The sequence below is a fragment of the Teleopsis dalmanni genome, chromosome 2 (assembly GCF_002237135.1).
Source record: "Teleopsis dalmanni isolate 2A chromosome 2, ASM223713v2, whole genome shotgun sequence".
Classification (NCBI taxonomy): Eukaryota; Metazoa; Arthropoda; class Insecta; order Diptera; family Diopsidae; genus Teleopsis; species Teleopsis dalmanni.
In genome coordinates, this window is record NC_051847.1 from 180,068,861 (window position 1) to 180,091,559 (window position 22,699).

Below are 22,699 nucleotides of genomic sequence, written 5' to 3' on the forward strand. Positions count from 1 at the left end.
AAATACGGGGCTTTACGTATTTATTGTATTGTACTATACAATGCTTAATTAATTAAACCTAAATGTTGATTTTATTGAAAATAAGTAATTTCTTTTGTAAACAAATACCTGTAAGTCAAAAATTTCATTACATCCCAGTTCTCATTTTAACCCTTATATCTATTAAGTAAACATTTTTTAGTTTAATGACACACATTTATGGGATTACACTTATTTATTGCATATTCAATCGTTTATTACCTCTCTTTCTGCCATTTATTTACCTTTATTTTTTATTATCATATAAGTATGTACACAAACAAATAAGATTCTAGGTATCCGTACACTACAAAAATGCGTAGATCCCTGTGGTACATTAATTTCAAACTAATCCGCTCAATAAATTTTAATTCCCATCACTAGAAAAAGGGAAAACATTTTTTCACTTCAGTATCCGTACTCCAGATACAAAAGTAAAAAACAATATAAATAGCAAAGAAAAGGGGGTGAAATGAAAATGCCTGCAGAAGTGATTTCCTTCAGCATTTCGAAACACTTTAGCATTCTGTTTACATTAACTTCAGTGTAATACTCCACAAATGGTTTTCTGTTTTGTTTTATGAATGTCTAGTATATCTATGAGATCTGCCATACCTGATTGATGTGAGAAATTTTTCTTTTACCATTTTTGTTTTTTTTTTTGCTACAAATATAAACCAATATGTAAGTCTAAATAGTTGAATGTTTTGGTAGCGCCACACTAACAACACTAGACACAGTTATATGCAGTTTTGATTGATGTGCTTCTTCAACTGACCAACAAGTATGCTTCAAATCCCAAAAGTTTTTGTTATTCTTCAGCTGAGAATATAAATTAAGTTTACACTTTGTGTAAAACCTTTCGGTTTTTGCTGGTATTAAGTTTATTTTTAGCTGTTTAACTTTAACTTTAACCCGAAACACAAAAGGCAAAAATTAATCTATCAAAATTGAAATGCACACACATTTGAAACAATTCATTTAAATTCTGTCAACGAATTCCGTTTCGTTTTCCGTTTCGTAATTAAAAAAGCCTGACACCTTTTTAGCATTCACGTGTAAACTTAAACAATTTTAATTATTTTGTAAAAATGAATTTTAAATTTAAACCCTTTTAAAAGCCACAATAAAGTAGTTTTTAATTAAAATAAAACCGCAAAAAAAATTATATAAAAAGGATGTGGTACATAGAACAAAGTAATCTCAACAAACCGAGTTAATTAATCGTACAAAAAAAAATACGTTAAGAGTAAAGTGGCCCGTTTTCCACATTCCACATTCTGTTCACTTACATACACACGTCAGAATGTTGAACATTTTTCCATTTACCATGGACAAGCTATGAAAAAATATAAGCAAAACAACAGCAGTAACATAAAAAAAATTTAAACATTAAAGTTTTTTTTTGCTATATTTAAGTGACAACATTGCCACTAAGAAAATAAGAAAATAGTAGCACTAAAAACGAAAACAACGAAAACAACAAAAACAATTTTAAATTAAGTAGCATACTTATGTACTGATCAACATCTACCAATGGAAAAGAAATGCACTGCAACAGCAGGTTGCAATTATTTCTACTGTTGTTGGATGCTCTTTTTTGTTTCGTTCCATACATACATATGTTTTTGTTTGTTTTGTACTGTGGTATATTGTCATCATGTCGGCCGGAAGCTAGGCGGTGATCAAATTAACAACGTGCGGCGCCAAAAACAGTAAACAAAAACAAAGCCACTTAAATAAGTGAATTTGCAGAACGTACTGCACACATACACATTAACACACAAACCCGTATACATACTCGTAAATATATGTGCATACGTAATGTATATGTTCTGTTGCATTTCGCAAACAATTGTAGTTTATTTTCTCATTTTTTGTCTCATTATTATTTCAGGTGCTAAATTTTATGTGCTCAGTACAAATTTGCTAACAAAAAGTAGAGAAAGCAAATTATTTAAGCATTTTTACTACAATGTCAGATGAAAACAGAAAAGAAAGTCGCAAATTGCTATAATAACACAGAGGTTATTCTTGTTGCAGTTTACGATTTTTATTTAGAAATTAAAACATTATAAGTTTTTTTGCAAATCAAGAAAAAAGATTTTGAAATTAAAACAATAAAAAATTATTTCTGTATTTTAAAGAGATTTTTAACGAAGTGTTAAATCAATTACTTTCTAGGTTCAATCCAAAATTCAAATTAACGCTCCGAGAGAATCACACAAGAATCATATGATACATGATATAAAACTGTGTAATCTTAAACTATATATTATTATATATTATATATACTATTAATATCATTATTAATATATCATTATTTTGACTGACCATACAGCTGTTTCGAGTATTGTAGAATACTCATCATCAGTGGTCTTGGAAATAATTCTTGTATTTTATTGAAGTCGTGTCCTGCCAAATTTGAAACTCAGAGTCAGCGCGCCTTAACCAACTGACCCGAAGCTGTACTTGATTTTTATGTTCGCACATTTTTCTGGAGTTTTGTTAATTTGCTGTTAAAGTTTTATTAACAAATCCACTTGCTGTATGTATATTAGAACGAACTCATAAACCAGTTGTAGTATAATTGAATTAATTAATTATATTTTTATTTTCAATTGTTAAATTGTTTAGTAATTTTATTATTATTTTATATTATTATATATTATTATATATTATATTGTATATATTTTTAAAAAAATCAAATCTCTAGTATTTTATATGAAATGAATATTCAGTTAGTTAAAAATAGTTAAATTATTCTTGAAGAATACCTTTTTTAAGTAAAACAATAATCTAATATTTTAAGTGCTAAATCTTGGCCTACATTATGTGCTTAACAGGGAAGTCGATCGATTTACAAGTGGTGACCGGAAAAACAAGTGTGAAATCAAATTGTTATATAAATATTATCTCTCAGTCAATGTTGATTTGCAGCTGCTTTGTGTGATCATACAGTATGTTATTAATATACACACTCCACCAAATTCGTTGATTTCCCACCGGTTCAGAACATTTTTAAATACTTCTTTATATTAGATAGTTACATTAACATTAACTCCATGCTTTATATACACCAGCAGATGGCGGTTCCAACTATCAACGCTGCACTCAAACCATCTCATATAATATTATTCTAGTTTTTGCTATAATTCGAATATCTTGTTTCTCTAAATTTTATTTCAAATAAACTCCATCAATATTTCTTCACAATATTCGACAACTTGTTCAGTTTTTTTGAATATCTGTAAAGTTCTTCCAATACGTGCATAGTTCTTTTAGGGAATCATTGGTCTTCCATTGTTGTATACATTTTTTTCAGTATTTATTTTCATTTCTCCGCCAGATGCAATTTTTTTGTGACCATGCTTATAGCATTTTGCAAAACTGTCTGTTATATTACCACGTAAGCTGGTTGGAAACACCAAGGCAAAGAAATTTATTCACTTTAACGTATTTGAGGACTCTAAAAGCATCCAACTTTTATCTTCCATCTAATAAAGTATTTCTTCTTATTTTTCTACACATGTCATGCTCTTTTTTAACTTGCCTTATTAGACATTTTGAGAGATAAAGACTTTCATACTAAAATCTAATTGTCTTTTACTGAGTTTGTGTATGTTCACCCTCCCTTCTCTTCTCTCTCTAACTTTCACTCTCTGTTCCTCTTTTTACCACTATCTTTATCCACGGTTGCCACTTGAAAATTTTTTTCTGTACCAAAATTGGTTTAAAAAGGTACCATTTCTGTAAAAAAAGGTCCAAAATTTTTTTATTGTCTTTTTATAAGAAAATACAATTTATATAAAATGTACAAAAAGTATATAACAATACAATATCCACAATAAAGTTGGGTCGCCGAAAATGTACCAGTTTTTGAACATGAGTACCAGAGTACCAAACGGAAAAAAAAGTACCAATTTTGGTACTAAAGTACCATAAGTGGCAACCGTGTCTTTATCTCCCACCCTCTCTTCCCCTCCATTATCATCTCTTTTTTTTACTTTCTACCTCTCTCTCTCTCTGTCTCAATTTACCTTCCCCTCCTCTCGCTCACTTCTATTTCCCTGTACAACTCTTTCATGGTTTAGAAACACGTTAATTCTTATGCTGCTTTTAATCTAGTTTATTCGCACTTCTCCTATATTCTATTCCTCAGTGTATACTGCCCTTACTTTCTTAATGCTGTCAACTTTCTCAGTCCACTGTAATTCATATATATTCTATTTTAATTAGAATGATTCCTTAACTTAAAATTAAGCATATTTTCCCTACTAATATTTTAACAAATTAACTCAAAAACTTGCCTTAATGCAATTTCTTTTTAAGTACCACAACAGTCGGAAATAGTAATTAAATTTTAATTTAAGACTTATTACGTTAGCAATTTATAAGTGTTGAAGATAGTTTTGCATTGAGTAGATAATTGGTAACTTCTTAACTCTTACCGCAATAAATACTTTTCCTAAAATCTAGGAACTATGAAACATAGGAACTTATGTAGAGCAATTTAAAAAATTTATATAAATTTCCTTTTGTTAGAAATCTCAAATGAGCGAAAGCAGTATAATTTTCCACGTTTATGAATTGCTTTTAACCAGGAGCTATCTTAAGTTGCTGCTTCCGTTTAAAATAAACTAACCACAAGTAAATCGTCTTTTCGAAAACTTAATGTTTATTTTAAACGTCAGCATTTGAGGGGGAGTTTCACTTTTTTCGCTAAGGTTATTCTCAAGTTACCGCCGCAGTTGCATGCGCAGCATAAAACTTTAATCGCAATGAAAAATGGCAATGCTGAAGTTTATCTGTCGGTGCAATGCTCGTTCCTACTTTGCAAACTTTCAAGTTGTGGCTAAATTAAAGTATACAAGAAACTATCCAACCATGGCGTTACCCGTGGTAAACTCACACTGACTGAAAGTTTATGCTATCCTTAAGGATTTGACGAAGCGTTGTGTACTGACAGTCCAAAGACTTGTTTACTGCTGCTTGGCTCTACTCAACAGTGGCTTTGTTATGTTTATGTATAGTTTATCAACGTCTTCTTCATGATTTCAACCAGTTTTGTGTGCAGTTCATTTATCTACTTTTGTTTGATTATACATTGTATACTATTTTGCTATTTATTTTACTTTTACTTCAACAACTTGCGAAATGTTGGCATTTGATGTTTCCAGCTGCTTTCAGCTTACGAGTGTATGCACCAAACGAACAAAATGAACTGCTAAGGACTCTTCAACTGAATATTGGTAACTGACCCACACAGCTCTCTACTCATAGTAGCTCTAAGTGGTAAATTTACAATGCAGTGCCAATTCTTATAGTAGCTACTAGCTACCAACTTAAGTTCTACAACACTTATAAGTCGTTACTTTTTTTACAGTGTCTTACATTTACATTATCTCAGTTGTGTTTTTTTTTTTTTTCATTAAAAAACTTATTTTTAATATTAAATCATCTTAAATTACAAATGAATTTAATTGGCAGATACTTCGGATAAAATTTATATAAATATTTAAATATATTATCTATAGCGTAATGAAATTTTGCATTTGTGTAACTTTTTTATTAATTATTTTTTAATTAAATAAGATTTCATTGATAGCACAGCAGAATGACTTTAAGACATTTTAAAACTTACTTTCAATATCAGTATAAAAAATTTTTAAATGATATGCTTTTTACATTGGATAAGGGAAACATTCACTCTTTTTATTTATAAAATGCAAAATAATGCTAACTTGCATTATTTTGTTAATGTCTTCAAGGATTTTGTTTTCAGTTCATTAATAGCAAAAAATTAAACAGGTAAAAAGCCATTAGTAACGTTTATCTAAAAATAATTTCAACGAAAACTTACTAAAGATATTTCAAATAATATTTAAAAAAAAAAGAAAGTCACTGTTGTAATATAATACTTTTTTGTTAAAACTTATCTTATAGTTTTTCATTATAATGCTTAAAATGTTTTAAGAATTTCATTTACTTTTCTTGATTTTTTTTTTCATTTTGTTGTTTTATTTTATTATTTTTATTATTACTATTTCCACACAAAAAGACAATCACGACGAGTAAATTAAAATATATAATTAAACTGATTTCAGTATTATATATTTAATATTGAATTTGATCAATATTTTTTTTGAGGTAAGTGGAAAACATCAAAGGCGACAGTATTGGACTGAAAGTCACTGCACCTACCTCTTAAAAAGGAGTTGAGAAAATCTCAGCCAATAGATTGTGAAAGACTTTCGGTTGAAAAGGCATTCCAGTAATTTCAGTAAACGCTTAAGTACTTCAATTGCCATTTTTATCTAAGATAGGAGCAAGAACGTAGTGTACATTAATTATAGGTTATAACGGCTATTTACAAATATTTAAAATTCTTTAAGAGTATGTGAAAACTTTTATGCAAAATTTTCTACACAAATATTTTCTTGGTTTTATTTCATTTTTTAGTGCATTTAGCTAGCATATTTTAATGTTTAATTTTCTTTTCACTTCTTTTTTCTTCTTCTAATATTATAATCTGTTTTCTAGTACAGTTATCTAGCATATTATATATTTTTCTTTATAAAATTGAATGCAAGTAGCGCCTCTTTTAACTGCTTATTTTTACAATTTTATTTATATAAAATATAAAAACAACGAAATATAAATAAAGTCACTTTGAAATAATTACATTATATTATGTTTGTGACTTAATTAATTTTTTCTGTAGTGTTGATGGCCTTTGATCATTTATTATTCAGTTTTTAATACTTATTGATAACTATTAATTTACTATATAAATTACTTTTTTTTTGTTCTAAATAAATATACTGATTCAGTCAGTGATGGCTTAAACTTATTGACAAACAATCGCACTAAAATGTTTTGGTTCTAAGTAAGTACAAGCGATTAATATTACATTTATTACATTTCAGTTTTTTTTTACTATAATTTAGTGTTGAACTTTTTTTTTAACTTTTAGTACAAAGTTGTAGTAGCTGGAAATCCATTTGTTAATAAAACATTTGAGTAAAACAAAAAATATAGTTGTGGTTAACACTTTAACGTTTAACTTGATTATGCAGTAAAAAATTATCTTACGTATAAGACATGACAGCAATTATTTGAATCTACATTTCTACAACAGCCAAAAGGCTGTTGAACTGCTAAATCGACACATATTCTTTACTTTTAATTCTCACTGAATATGGTTTTTATTCTATATAAAATTAAATATATAGATTTAGAAATATGTGTTTAAAAATGAAATATTAATATAATATATATCAGCGGACGGTGGTTTGGCTGGAATTTTTCATGTTCTAATTTTGTTACAAATATACCAGAAAAGTAATCTAGCAACTAAATGTAATTTTAATTTAGATGTTTTTATTAGGTCCTGTTACTTTGAATTTGGTTTATTTTTTTTTTTTATTACAAAAAAAAATCACAAACAAATTGTAGTTGCACTTAAAACATTTTGGTTTAATTATGCACAATTAATTTTTGACGTGTATATATACTACTATAGCTTTATCTAAACCTATATTAATTTAATATTATGTTCAGGATTTTATTTCTGTCATATTGATTAAGAGTTTATTACGTATATATATAATATTTTTTATTATATATAATAACACTTTTGAATTTATCATTAATTATTTAATTCGATTAAATCACGCTGAAAAAAACTCTCATACGCACTGGTGTACACATTTCGTATTAAGATTACACTTAAGCAAAAATCTTAAATATTAAAATTTTAAACTAAATTTATACATTGCTCTCTGAAAAACTGAAAATAAATAAGAAAATAAAAATTCTACGGAAATTCAACTCTGACAACACCTTGACCCCACGGCGCCTCAGTCACATGTTCATGATGATGTTGATTTTCAAAAACTGTTTACGACTGTTAGACAGCGTCAAGAGAGCCAACTATAAAATAAAAAAACGTGTGTGGAAAATTTTATGAACAAAAAACATTTCAAAACTGCAAATAATGCCCTTTCTAGTTTATTTTACTACTATCTTAAAAGTACAAAAAAGTAAATAAAATAAAACAGAAAGAAATGCAAAAATGTGCATATGAAATACATATGTAAAATTTTAGTGTTCACTTTTATGAATTTGAGTTAGTACTTCCAGCGTGCAACTGTGCATATTTGGATGGGAATGTGTAGGTGAAGTATGGCATTTAAAAATTATTTAAGTAGACTTTTGTACTTGAACTGCATTCACTCTGCAGAGAAGAACAAGAAGTACAATCCTCATAAATAAACAAAAAATGGAAGTTAATGTTTGAAAGTTATAATGCTTTATATGCATTTTTAAATCTGCATATTTCTTTGGACAAGTTTATTTCACATTTTATATCCATTTATAAAGAATTTATTAAAAATGTATACACCAAGTGATAGGTTAAAATTTGCTAAGAGCATAATAATTTAATAAATTTATTAAGCAATATATGAAAATTTTTATAAAAACATAAATAAAAAATATTATTATATTATAACTCATAATAATTAATTTAATTTATTTAAAAATAAGTTTATTGATTGAAGTGATATATACACTTTTTGTTCAATTACTAGGTAATTTCATTCAATTTATTTTGAAAGTACAAGTGAATAAATTTAAACCGCAATTATTTCCTCAAAGCAATATTAGCTTCAATTCAACTCAATCAAGCTTAGATAAATTGATCTTATACAAGCAAAAACAATAAAGCCTGCACACATATATTTTCCTGTTTCCGGTTGTTGCTTTAGTGACAAATTAAAACTGCATTTGTCTGTAGTTCTTGATTGCAGCAAACTACTACGTGTTTTGCAAAAGTGTTTATTGGACGACTTCCAAGTGGCAGCAGGTAAAAGTGCCAACTGTGACATAGAACTTATGAAAATTGTAGTTTTAGTAACAACAACACATATGAGATTTTTTGGCACTTGAATGGGAGTGTCAATTGAGGTAGTAATATTGCACATTCTCAGAATTTATTTGATGTAATTGAATTTTAAATTTTAGCCACTTTAATTAAATTCATTGGTATCTCTGTTTAAGCCGTCATTTAGGCATGACTCCCCATAAAAGTGATTAAAGTTAATCATTCGTTATCTATATTTTGATTTTTTTTTAATTTTTCTATTTTATTATAGCATATAAAAACTTAAGATATTGTTTTTTTTTAACTTAATATAAACAGTTGTTTTATTTAAATTTAATAAAATTGAATCATGCTATGCATTTATTAGTATTATTTAAATAACCATATAAAACAAATTAAAGTGTTATTCTCTCTACTTAATTTGTCTAAATTCTAAATAGAATAGAAATAATGGAGTAAATCAAGTCAAATATTCTAGCAAAATCCCTAATCATTCAATTAGTTTATTATTTATAAGTTCAGTTAAAGTTACTTAATCGATGCCATATCTATTATAATATTAGCTGCATAAATTCTTTTATTAATCTAAAATATTAATTCTTATATGCAGCCATTTTAATTTATTTACAAAAGCTACTTTACTATCGAGCAAAACTTTAATTTAAAATTCAATTATACATTTTTAATGAAATAAAAACAGTGCAAATTAATTTGTTAAGTATCTTGTTGACTTTTGAACGTTAAGCACGAATTATCCTTAGCTTTTTAACCTTAATCAGCAAGGTTAAGCTAGAGTAGCGTATAATATGCATTATGTTGAAATGCGCTTCCCCATTTGCCACACATTTATCTTGAAATACGATATGAACAACCAACCCAGAAGAGCTTAAAACAAAGCCGAAAAATGCCAGAACAAAGCTGCTAAAAAAGAAATTTATTTCCAACTGTGTGATTTTAAAACTAGCAGGTCATATGTAAAACCCTAACCGCCTGCTTCCATGAAAACAAAAACATCTCTGTGAAAGACTCATATTCTTATAAAAAGAAGAAAGGAACATTCTGAATTACTGGTTTTCATTACAATTTTTTTTTGAAATTTCACTTAAATTTAAAAATAAAATTTTCAAATTAAATTTCTACTCAAGAATAGAATTTTTTTAATTTAAAATAAATATTATTTAAATTAAATATTATTTAATATATGTATTTCAATATCTTACTTAAATTTAGAAATCAAACATTTTTAACAAAGTACTATTTTAACAGAGTACAAATTTGTACTCAGCAATAAAATTTTATTATTTAGAGAGAATAATTATGAGAATACAATTATTATTTTCCAAAATATATAATACCAATGAATTTGTATATAAGAAATTAAATATTAATTATTATATGTATTATTAAGAAATTGTTTGTATAATTGCTACTTGAAGCATAAGGCACCAACAATTACCTTCCACCAAGAAACGTCATTTTGTACTAAGGTTCGAATTTCATATCAAGCTAATACAAGTGACTCAATCTTCGATCTCTGTTTAATGGTGCCAAGTGATATGCTTAGTCTCCCAATGCTTAGCCCTGCTACGACTGTTTAGTAATGTTCTTTTAACTTTTTCTGAACGTTTCATTGATCCACATCCATTTCTTTCTCCTATTTTCAGCAGTAAATTCAATCTAGTTTATTATTCACAGTATGTTATAATACGAGGCCAGAAGATAAAGTAGAGATGTCTTTTAAATAAGATTTGAAGATGCCTTGTAATCGTCTAAATTACTTTAGTAGAATAAACATTAATCAGTTAATATATGAATTTTTATAATTTATTTAGAAATTTAAATTAATTACACAAGAGAAAAAGTATCAATATTTAATCAATCATGATTTTGAATTTTGTTTATTATTATCTGTAAATACAAAACCAACTGCTGAAATGTAAAAAAAAATTTTATTTATATTTTATTTTTCCAATACTTATTTTACAGCAATTTACATTTGCGAACATGGTTCTTTAGTTAAAAAAAAATTATTATTTACTCTTATTAAGGTTCATTTTTATCAGATTTCGCTACACAATCCAAAATAGATGTTTGACCGCATAAGCATTGACCTACACTCATTCTTATTCTTCGCAATCATCATCTAACTTTTCATAATTATATTAGCTGTAACATTATCGACAAAATGTCTCTGTGGTCTACCTCTATTTAAATCATTTGTTTTATGTAATATTTTCAAGAATGTGTACTTATCCTAATATTCTTAAACAAGCTCATCAACTCATTATTCAATCGGTATCTCCAAATTTCGTTTTCATTTATTGAACCATATTTTTATTTAAATATTTTTCATTCAAGGGCATCCAATTTACTCACGTCACTTTTTTCAAGGTCACATCTAATCAACATATGTTAGGACCAGAACCATTAGTATTTAGCAAAATCAAATTTTTGTTTCTTAATGCAGATTCTGACTTTTAAGAAACCATAACCTTTTCAGAATAACACAATAAAGATGATTCCAAATATTTGGTTCCATAAAAAAATAATTCTTTAGAAAAAATTCGGCCCAGAATATAAGTAATAAGTGCAGAATACTATCTGTAGAGAGTTGGGCTACAATATCGAGAAGCTAATAGTTGATTTTTATTGCACAATAATGCAATATCACTAAAAGCCATCATTGTGAGGGAATTTTCTTCAAAATTGTATAATTTTTATAGATCTTTTATAGATTTTTTGCAGTTCCATTACTGACTGTTCCTCAAACTAAAAGTGACAATGATAAACCATTGTATTGATACCGTACCAAACACTCAAAAAGCTTCCACTAACATACTAAGGGCAATTCCGGTCGATTAGAGTATCAAAAATGTTTTGCAAAATACGTTAAATGTTTTTAGCACTTTGTTGATTTGCAGAAAAATATTTCAAATAAATAGAAATAAAAACTGAAAATAGTAAAAGTTTTTTAGGACGAATTTAATCGTACTTGGAACAGAATCTATATTCTTCTATTTTGATTCACAGTCTGCTGTTGTCCGTAGTGTGTTTTACATTTGTGACTATAATTACTTCAGTTTACGTAGAATTATTACTGTTGATATTTATACATCATAGAAAATAGTTCTTTATTCAATGATTACTTACTTACTAAATTTACATGTACTAACATAGTACTAAGAGACATGAGCATTAACAATAATAAGGTTACCTTATTACTTATTTATAGATTAAGGTTACCATATTACAATAGAAAAATCACAATTTTCACTAGACACATTTAAATATTTTACTAAAATTTGAAATAAAAAATAAGTACTTAATATTTTTTACTAACCATATTTATCTAACCATTTTATCATACATAATATTTTAATATTATGCTTATAAAAAACGCATATAAATATTTTTTTTACACTTTAATTCAATTTCTGTGACTTAAAGCATCATTGTTATCCTTTTTATATTTTTGTGTTTATTACTTATCTGTAATGAAAATCGCATAAGCACAGCAGCAGTAAATTTGCGCGGATTAAACTAATTTGGCAACACTAAATACTGCAGCACTTCAATCATTCTTTTTCTAGTGTTGTAAATTGTTATTATGCCCGTGAACTTATGCATAAAACACTATTTTCAGGTAACTGAACTAAAGTAAATTACCTATCGCAGTACTATTCCCTCCTTTTCTTTCGTAGTTGAAGGGAACTTTGAATTGAATTTTCTTCGTTAACATCAACGAAGTTTTTATTTTCACGTTAGTATTCTTACTCTTAGGTGCGATGCTTTTCTATAACAAAAAGTACTTCGTTTCAACTTCTTTTTTTTTATAACTTAAAGGACTACGAAGTTTATATTATGTGTAAATATCATTTAAAAATAAATTCGAATATAATATAAAATGTGTAAAAATTAATTTGTTTAAAGAAATGTATTTTAAATTTATTTATAAATATTTAAGATACTAAATTCAAATTCGAAAAAAAGGGGAATTAATTAATTAATTATTTTTTATTCGAAATAACTACCAACACTATTATCTTAATATTTGCGGATTTCATAATATAATTTAATTAAAACAAAATCAATGCAAATCAAAAATTACTGTTTTGATCTGCTTAAATCTGCTTAAAATGATTTAGTTACTCAATTATAGCAATTTAACTCTCCGTCCAAACATAGTTCTAAAAAAATATTTAATATAAATAATTTTTTTGGTTTATTAAACAACATAAAAATGCCACGCCACACACATATTTTATGACTGGAAAGAATTAGACAGAACTTACCTATTTAGAAAATTTTAATGCAACCAAATAGTTGGCTATAACTGCATTCCAACCTAAAAGATCTATTGTGTGCCTGAAAACTCAGCTAAAACAATTTTAAACTATTGATAAATCTTGTAATTGCTATGGGCTTAATTTAATCTATTTCATTTGGGACTAGGGTCACACTTTCAAGGAACTCAAATCTACGTGTTGCCGCCGCGGGGCAGTTGCAGAGAATATATTCTAATGTTTTCTTCTCCTCATGAGAGAGTCGGCAGCAATCACTTTTTACCGCACCAATAATCTTCATATGGTATTTGAGTCTACAGTGTTCTGTAAGAAGTTCAGTATAGATATCGTTTCAGCTAAGGTTAAAGTGCCATCGTATAACCCGGACCTTGTACCAAGTGAATATCATTTGTATCAGTCCCTGCAACAGTCTCCTAATGCTAAAAAATTAGACGGCAGAAGAAATACTGAAAATTACTAGTCTACATTTTGCGCAGATAAGCTGCACGAAAAATCACAAGAGATCATAAATAATTATAGCCAGAAAAATACTCAAAATACTGGACTTTTAATCAAGTCAAAACTCTTCTAACAAGTTTAGCAAAAAAATTTCGAACTAGCATTGAATATAGGTGGATATAAATAAAAACTTTGTTCGATTTTTTGATGTTACAGCGTATTTAGTGCCGATTTCATTATAATGTTAAGTTAGAATATAACATGAAAATTATTGTAAGAAGATTGTGTAGGCGCTATCAGCGTTGACAACTGCTGTCAACGGTTTACTAGCTCTATTGTCGGAAGGTCGATAATAGAAGAAACTTATGATCGCACAAAGCTGTCACGAAATAAATAATAATAATTTATTATACCGGATTCGGTTTATTATTTACACTTATTATATTTTTTTAAGCTCAAAAACATGAACACTTGTAATTCAGTCTAGGCTTCATGTTTAAAACATATATAATTGAACACAATGCCATAAAAAATATTTAATAAAATTAATTAAATATTAATTTTTCATACAAATAAAACAAAAGATTTTTTAGACTTTAATAAAATAAATTAAAAATTAGGTGATTAATTTAACGACTGCAACAAAAATCACTCAGTTTACTTTAAAAAGGGCATTGAAATATATAAATAAATAAGTAATTAATTTTAGACATAAGCATTTATATACTATATATAGAAATTTATTTTATAATAATAGAAATACTTAAACTTTGTGTTACACAGTAAATGCATTAAAAAAAGAAATTTTGAATGTTGAAGTTATTAGTAAACTTCAAGCAAATAAAATTGTTTATTTTGATTTTAATTTCAATTATTTATTTTTCTATTTTTTTTTATATATATTTCTAGCACAATGGCAAGGGAACTAAATACGCTTGGATGGGACTACCTAATGTTTGCGCTATTCATTGCTCTAACAGTATTAACACCACTGTGGAAGCGCCTTTTCGGTAGAAAAAAACAACGCAGCAAAGCGGATTACGTATTCGCCACGGGTTCCGTTTCTATATTTGCCATTATGATATCAATTGCCAGAGGCGCACTGGGTGTGCGTACCATATTGGGTAGGTTCAAATATCATCACAAATTTTAAATTGCCTTTGGCAATTGAAAGTTTTTTGTATATATACATATATAAATTGAGTTAACATTAAAAGTCTACAATTTAAAAATCAAATTAAATCGAAACAACATTAAAAAAAAAAAAACATTTAATCGAAATCAATTTTCTAATGAAATTCAATATTTTCAATCGGTCAAATAAAGAGTTTTTCATATAATTTAGTTTCTGTTTTAGTGCCGGGTTTTTAACTAGAATACTCAAATTTATATTTATACAAAATATTTATATACAGAAGTATGTAATTTTCAGCTACATTTCTTTTTTATTTTATTTTATTATATTTTATTTCATTTCATTTTAGTACATTTTATTTCATTTTTATTGGTTTTTCTCATATAAATTTTTTCCTTTATTAGGTTTTTTCTACACATATTTTAAATAATTTATTATATTATATTTTATCTATTGCTCGTTTTTATTTAATATTTTTAAGTTGATTAACTCTTTAAAGTTATTTCAAAGCTGTTAGCATTTATAGTTCCATTATAGAATAATAGTTCTTTTAATATACTCTTCATAATTGAAAAAATAAAATTAGTTTCGAATTATTTTTAAGTTTTTTATAATTGTTTTATTCCTAAAATTGATTGATGAAAAAAATGATTTTACAGGATACCCTAGTGAGCTTTTTTATTATGGCTCTGGCATGTGGGAAATTATTTATGGAACAATGAGTGCTTATCCCATAGTTTGTTTCGTATTTGTACCAGTATATTTTAGTTTGGGAATAACTTCTGTATATCAGTATATCGATTTAAGGTAAGTAAGATGATTATAATTTGTATTTATATCAAATCTTTCATAAAAAATTTAATTTTTTTTATATAAATTACCAAATGCAATACTCGTAATAATTTTATACATTAATAATTATAATATCTGCATATTCTGATATTTCATATAAAAATTCTGGATTTTTGTATAAATTAGTATAACTCACTAAATTGAAATATAAAAATATTATTTTAATAAGCTTAAATTATTATTATTACTTGTACTCTTTGATAGCTATGGGATTTCAGCAGAGTCCCACCCATCTCACTGACTTATTTGTGTATTCCTCAAAAGCGTCGTGATTATTCAATGACTGATCTAAGATCTACGTACCGCTCTGTGCGGTTAGTGATTACTCTGAGATTAGATAGTGCTAAGTACGGCAGCCTGTCGGTTTTTGCACATAACTTCAGGGCTTTGTCCCTTATGTATTTTTTGACCGGATATATTCTAAGGTCTCTTAGCATGTTATTAGTGCGAATGTACCATGGCACTTCGAAGTGTATTCAGAAAACCTGACTTTGAGTAACTCATAGCTTCTGGTTAGTAGAGTTGGCAGCTTTGTCATACGCGACACACCTATAAAGTAGTCCTGGTCTAATTATCTGGCTATAGATCAGCTTTCTGTTATTTACGCTAAGGATGTTGTGTTTGAAAAGTGATTGTGAACATTGCAGTGTTTTTGCGCAACTACTTCTTTCAACTTGTATGTGCTTGTGACAAATGAATCGCTTATCAAACGTGATTCCTAGGTATTTAATGCTGTCCTGTCAATTAATCACGATGACACCAACTCTCATTCTCGGTAGCCTGTGTTTACGAGTAAAAAACAAATTAAGTCTAATATTATCTTAATAATTAATAAATTAATAAATATTAATATGTATTAACTATCTTAGACCTAAATAAATTAAATCCTATTTTTTTCAAGTTTTTTTAGTAATTTTAATTATATTTTTTTGTGTATAAATATTGCTTTGAAAGAGTAAAAATAAAAAAATATATAAGAAAAAAGTATCTACAAAAATATAAATTCTACATATACTACTGTATATATAAAAGCTCTCCCTAACCAAAATTTTCAAATTAAATTTTATAGTATAGAGTTTGTTTTAAACTCTAAACATTTACGATTGATTAGCAATCTATGAGAGTAATTTAAGCCTTACTGTAACTAAGCATTAATTTACAATTGTAAAATTTAATTAAAATCAAACGAAATCATTTAGAAACAAATTTATTTTTATTATATACATATACATATATATATATACATTTATATATTTGTTAGTATGTTTTTTTAATTTGGTAAGTTGTGCATTTTGAACAGCTTTTTCAAATTGTTAAACAGTTCATTCAAACAAATCAAAAAAGGATATCCGTTGGGTGGTTACATCAAACTTTCACTGATTACTTAAAAAGAAATTGATAGAAAATTGTCGTTCTTAATTGTTTTCGAATTTAATTTAACTAAACAAATTTTGTTCACAACTGTTGTCACGTTCAGCAAATCTAATTAGTTGTGTAAACGCCAATTAATTGTACATAATTTGCATTCCTATTGACAAATTCATTTTGAAGTTGTGTCCCCTTTGGACTTCCGTAAGTTAAGTGAAGCAAAGATATCGGCTGATAGGACCATTTCAAAATACTTTCATTGCTATGAAATGAAATTGTAATGAAATTTATTGAAGTACATGAAATACTCATTTATTTAGATATACAACAGTAGATACAATCAAAGCAACTGTATAATTTGAAGCATTCAAATGAATTTAAAAATGCAGTAACTTAGTAACTAAAATTAATGATGCTAATAAAGATACATTTTAATAAATGAATTTGAACGTTCATAAAAATGTTTATATATTTTCTAGAAATATATTAATTGTCATTACTATTGATGTAAATGTGAGATTGATTTATATAATTGATACAATAATATTAAATATAATATTTACATACAATAACAAAATATATACATAAATAATTTTTTATAATAAACGTAATGAATTTGTGGGTAGGGTTAGCTATAACAGTACTTGTAAAAAGTAGGGTTTGAAATAAATGACTTGAATAACATTGTACTCCTTTTAACAATTTACTTCATTTTAATTATCTAAATACATAGATATCTTTAAGTAATGTTTTATAGCATTTACTACGATATCACCTCCATTAAATATCAAAACAATAATATTAATAAGAATATTGAAAAATACAGGGTTATTCAAACCTCGTATCTAATAAAACAAACAAAATTAGCTAATTATTCTTTACGACTGATTACATATAGCATTATTCTCCCATATATAGACAAAAAACTCAAACATGTGACTCTAGAAATTGCTTATAACAATTCTATCAATGTAGCAGATACCTTAGCTATAAAAAAATCTGATAATTATAGATAATGATTAAATGAGTTCTGGTGATATTAGATACTATTAATTGAACAAAATTATTCTGCCTACTTGCTTAAGTTAGAAAAATTGACTACATTTATTTTTAGATATAATGGCAAATTCGTTACCCAGAGTGGGATAACAACCCATAAAAATTGATGAACATCTATAGTAGGTTAAACATGTAAAGAAAATAGATAACACAAATACCATCAGATCAAATTTGTTATGGATTTCAAACAACATGATCGCATGACCTTAGAAATAAAAGCAAATAAATAGAAATTATGAAAGAAACTTTAATGAGAGGCTAAGATTCGATTAGAATGGTTTATAAAACGCCCTGAAAGCAGAAGAAACAGAAGCAGATCAAATTTAGGTAAATAACGAAGCAACTTGATCGGATCATCTGAGTAATAAAGGCAATTGAAAAGGAATTATAAATAAAACTTGATTGGATAACCAGAAAAATAGGAGCAATTGAAAGGGAATTATAAAGAAAACTTGATCTTATGGTCTGAAAAATAGAAGCATATAAACAGGAATTATAAACAAAATTTCACAAAAAAGGCTAAGAATAAGTAGTCACATATAAAATTTTTTATTTTAACAAATTATTTAGGTTTTTACAAATATATGCTTCCGCTCTTACACATATTATATAAAATTATAGTAATTTCACTATATAGTAAAATATTACAATAAAAAATTACTGTATAGTAATTTTAATTTCCATAATAATGTTTTTACACTAGTTTAACTTGGGTCGGAATTCAGATGAAAAACATTCTGCAACTAAAATTGCTTGGTTTTTACATTACGTATATATTAGCATTTGACGATATATGAATGCTAATGGTTATATTAATTAAGATCCTACGTTCGTAGTTATACCTATAATTAAATTGTTTACCAGTGCAAATGTTTATTAAAACAATTAAATTGTGATTCGTTTTGTTAAGAAAAAATATTAATTTTCATTGCATTTATTTTCATAAAAAAATATGATTAAATAAACTTCATCACATGTCCAAATTACATATTAGCTAAATTTAGCAAATTATATACGCTATTAAATAAAATCTCGATGCAAAAAATTAAAATAATTGCTGCCTAATATATAATTGATGCCTAACATGGAAAAATATAATTTGTCCTGCTAATTTTTAAACATTTTTATATAAAAAGTAATGAACCTTTTTGTTGATTTAATAAGATTGAATAAAAAAAATGTTATCAGGAAAAACCTACTTTGAAATAATCACAAAAAATGCACGTGACATATGATTAATATCCGTTTTGATTATAGAAACTCAGATTGATTTAAAATATGCCATATTTTATGTGCCAATTATTTTGAAATAAACATTTTTCTTTTTTTTTTTGTTTTGTACTACATTGAATGGTGGATAAATAAAACAATTTGTTTTTCTTCAATATAAGATACATCAATTTAATATTGAAAAACAAAATGTACCTAACACTACACCATCAATCATTCGTATGAATACATTTGAAGCTTATGTACATTGTACATATTGCATATTCAAAAGAGTATCAGAGTATCTATGATAAAATACTAAATTATATCGGCTTAAATTGACATCTATAGCTTAACGCATCAATATATTATTTTATTTTGCCAAATTAATCAAACTAAGAGCGAGTATTATGAGCAGTCAAGCAAATTATTTATTTAATATGCATTTATAATTTTTTTTTTGCTTTTCTCTTGCCATCAATACTCTTACACTCATTTTTTTAATCATTTTGAATTATACAAAAGAATTTTTAAATATGTAAATACATGTTTTAATAAGCCCCTAGCACAGATGCACATTCAATGAAAACGTTTGTGAAAATTGACAGAAATTAGTATGAAAAAATTGTGTACATTGAATTTCATGCACGACATACCACAAACGTCCTGAATGTTTGCATTCATACTTTTTCCCTCAATTTGTCAACTGCAAATAAACACTCATACGCACACGATTTCCTGAACTTAAGCTCTTCTTCAAACAAATTGCTGAGAGCTTAAAGATAATGCTGCATAATCTGAGGAAATTTGATATTTCTTTACTATTGAATTATTCTTTTTATTTTACTTAACTTCGCTTTTCGCACTTCAAAAAAATTGTTCACACATAATTGCTGTCAGAAGTTAAAGGAAAAGATTTTCTGTATAGATATCAATTTATATTATTTTCATATAAACTGAAGTTATATTAAATGCATATTATATTATATTTTGGATTTAATATATTAAATTCTTTATCATTTTGGATTTAATTTAAAACAACACTCAACAGTACTAAGTCGATTCTTCATACATATACAACGCTTGGAATCTGAGGAAAATAATGTACTAGTTTATCCTACACGTTTTTCTAATAAACCAAAGAAGTGTTAATATTTTCAATACACAAATATATATATATAGGCGCTTAAAGTTACATTTTACACATCGTTTCTTAATTTCTATTAACATTCTTCGTCTTCTTCTTATTTGGCACTACAGGCCAGTGTGAACCTTGGCCTCCTTCACAACCTACCTCCATCTGCTTGAGCTTGTGCAGTTGTTTTCCAATTCAGAACTCCGAAGTTTCTGGCGTCCTTGTTTTCTGCCTTGATGTCATCGGTTTAGCATTAAATATATTGGCCGGATTTCTTTCAGGTCTCATTCTTGCAATGTGAGCTGTCCATTGCAGTTTTTGTGCTTTAGCAAATCTTACTATATTTTTATTTTTAAGCAGGTTATTAATTTTGTTCGTCTTCTGAATGTTTCGTTGTCCATTCGAATAGAGCCATATACTTAGTGAACTATCTTTCATTCAAAAATCTGCAGCGCTTCTTCATCGGCTATTGTTATTGAACAGCATTTTCTATTAACATTAAAAATGTAAAATATATATTTATATATGTAATACATTATTATTATCTAAAGCTATTAATTTTTTACAGCATATTATTCTTGAATAAGAAAACATTATATTTTGAATAAAAATAATTTTAGGAGTTGTTGTTATAACATTGAAATATGAGATGAACTGATTAAAAACAATCAAACAAACTATTTTGACTATAATAACTATTTCTATTATATGGCTGATCAGTTTAGCTATAAAACGATGAAGACTATCGAGACAGATTAAGAAATAGAATCAGAAAACCATAATAGATATGTTGATTGAAAATAGTATAAGTAAATCAAAACCATTCAATGCACCTTTGTTAACAATGAAACTTCTTATTAAATGAAAAGCTAAGAGGAAGCAAAATATTCTGTTTAGCAGACGTATCCTATATTCCCAAAAATTAAGACATTAATATCTAAACTCATCTATAACCAAACTCATCGAAACTCATATTCAAGTATTTTAATATTTTCATGTCCTTCATTTTTTAACACTAAGATCTGTTACCAATAAAATAACTTATACATCTTAATTTGCAGTGTTTTCTTTTTATAGAAAAATCTGCTATCAATAAAATAATCTATATGTCTTGATTTCCAGTGTTCTCTTTTAATAGAAAAATCCATTTATTACCGTCTTAATTTGCAGTGTTCTCTCTATTCATTACCAAACAAAATTGATTTACTGCTTACTATTTAAATGTTGTTAACAACATAAGTCCTCTGATGATCTAACAATTATATGTCACTATTAAAATATTCAAGCTTCTGATCTATAATACAGCATAGATAATAAAAGGGTTCCATAAAGCTTGCTTATGGAACCCTTTAAGCTTATAGTCATATAATACATTTTAATTGCCAAATGAGATTTAGAATGAACTTTTTGTTAAGATTCTTCATCAAAATTTTGTCTTATTAGGCCAAATTGCTAAGCTATCCAATTCACAAGAAAGGCTACTAAGCAAAAATAAACTATATGTTAAATAAATAGCTGAAAAGAGTTTTACAGTGTATTTCCTGGACGGGTCATTATCTATCTTTACTGAAATTGACTAAAAAATCTGCTCCAATGTATATTTAAATAAAAGCTCCAGATATTTGCGCTAGTGAAATTTGTTTTTTTGTAGGTTTAAATGATTTCTGATTTTGTTTCAGCGCTAGTGACACAACATTCCCTGTTAATTTCATTTTTGTTTATATTTAATTCTTTTTCCTTAATATGTTTTATAAACAAGAAAACTATCCTTTTGAATGCTACTAAAAAAAATACTGACTTTTCTATTTGGACTGTGAAATGAACTAAAATTATTGATTGATTTACCTCTTAAAAAAGAAACAATATAAAGAAATTTAAATAAAATTTTTCCTTTGAGCTGAATGCATTTTTAACATATTAACTTCGCTGCTACTATATATTTTACTATTGAAAATCGAGAATAAAATATTTTTACAAAATTATTATGCTGTTGTCGCATTTGTTGTATTTTTAAAAAACACCATCTGGTCTCGTTTTTATAAAAGAATCTAATAAATTTACAAAGTTTCATTTGCACAAAAAAGAAAAAAGTGCTAAACATATATCTTTATCTATATGGAAAGATATTTCTTTACATATGGATGTTATTAATATTTAACTATTACATGTCACCGCGTTTGTATGAACAACTGCTCTTCGCTTTATTGCAACTCATTTCCTTTAATGTCAAATGTGAATAACGTTGAAAAAATCCATTTCACTGGATATTTTGTGCCTTTTCTTGCCTCTTTTTA

At 26.8% G+C, this 22,699-nt stretch overlaps 1 protein-coding gene across 1 annotated transcript in view; it reads left to right on the top strand.

Annotated features, from left to right (window-relative positions):
• LOC119681518 (sodium/iodide cotransporter) overlaps positions 1–22,699 on the top strand; it is a 106,049-nt gene that overhangs the window by 54,815 nt on the left and 28,535 nt on the right. The window contains exons 4-5 of the mRNA XM_038094738.1: positions 14,557–14,771; positions 15,442–15,589. Coding sequence (XP_037950666.1) covers positions 14,561–14,771; positions 15,442–15,589 — 359 coding nt within the window. The 5' untranslated portion in view covers positions 14,557–14,560. The remainder of the gene's footprint in view (positions 1–14,556; positions 14,772–15,441; positions 15,590–22,699) is intronic.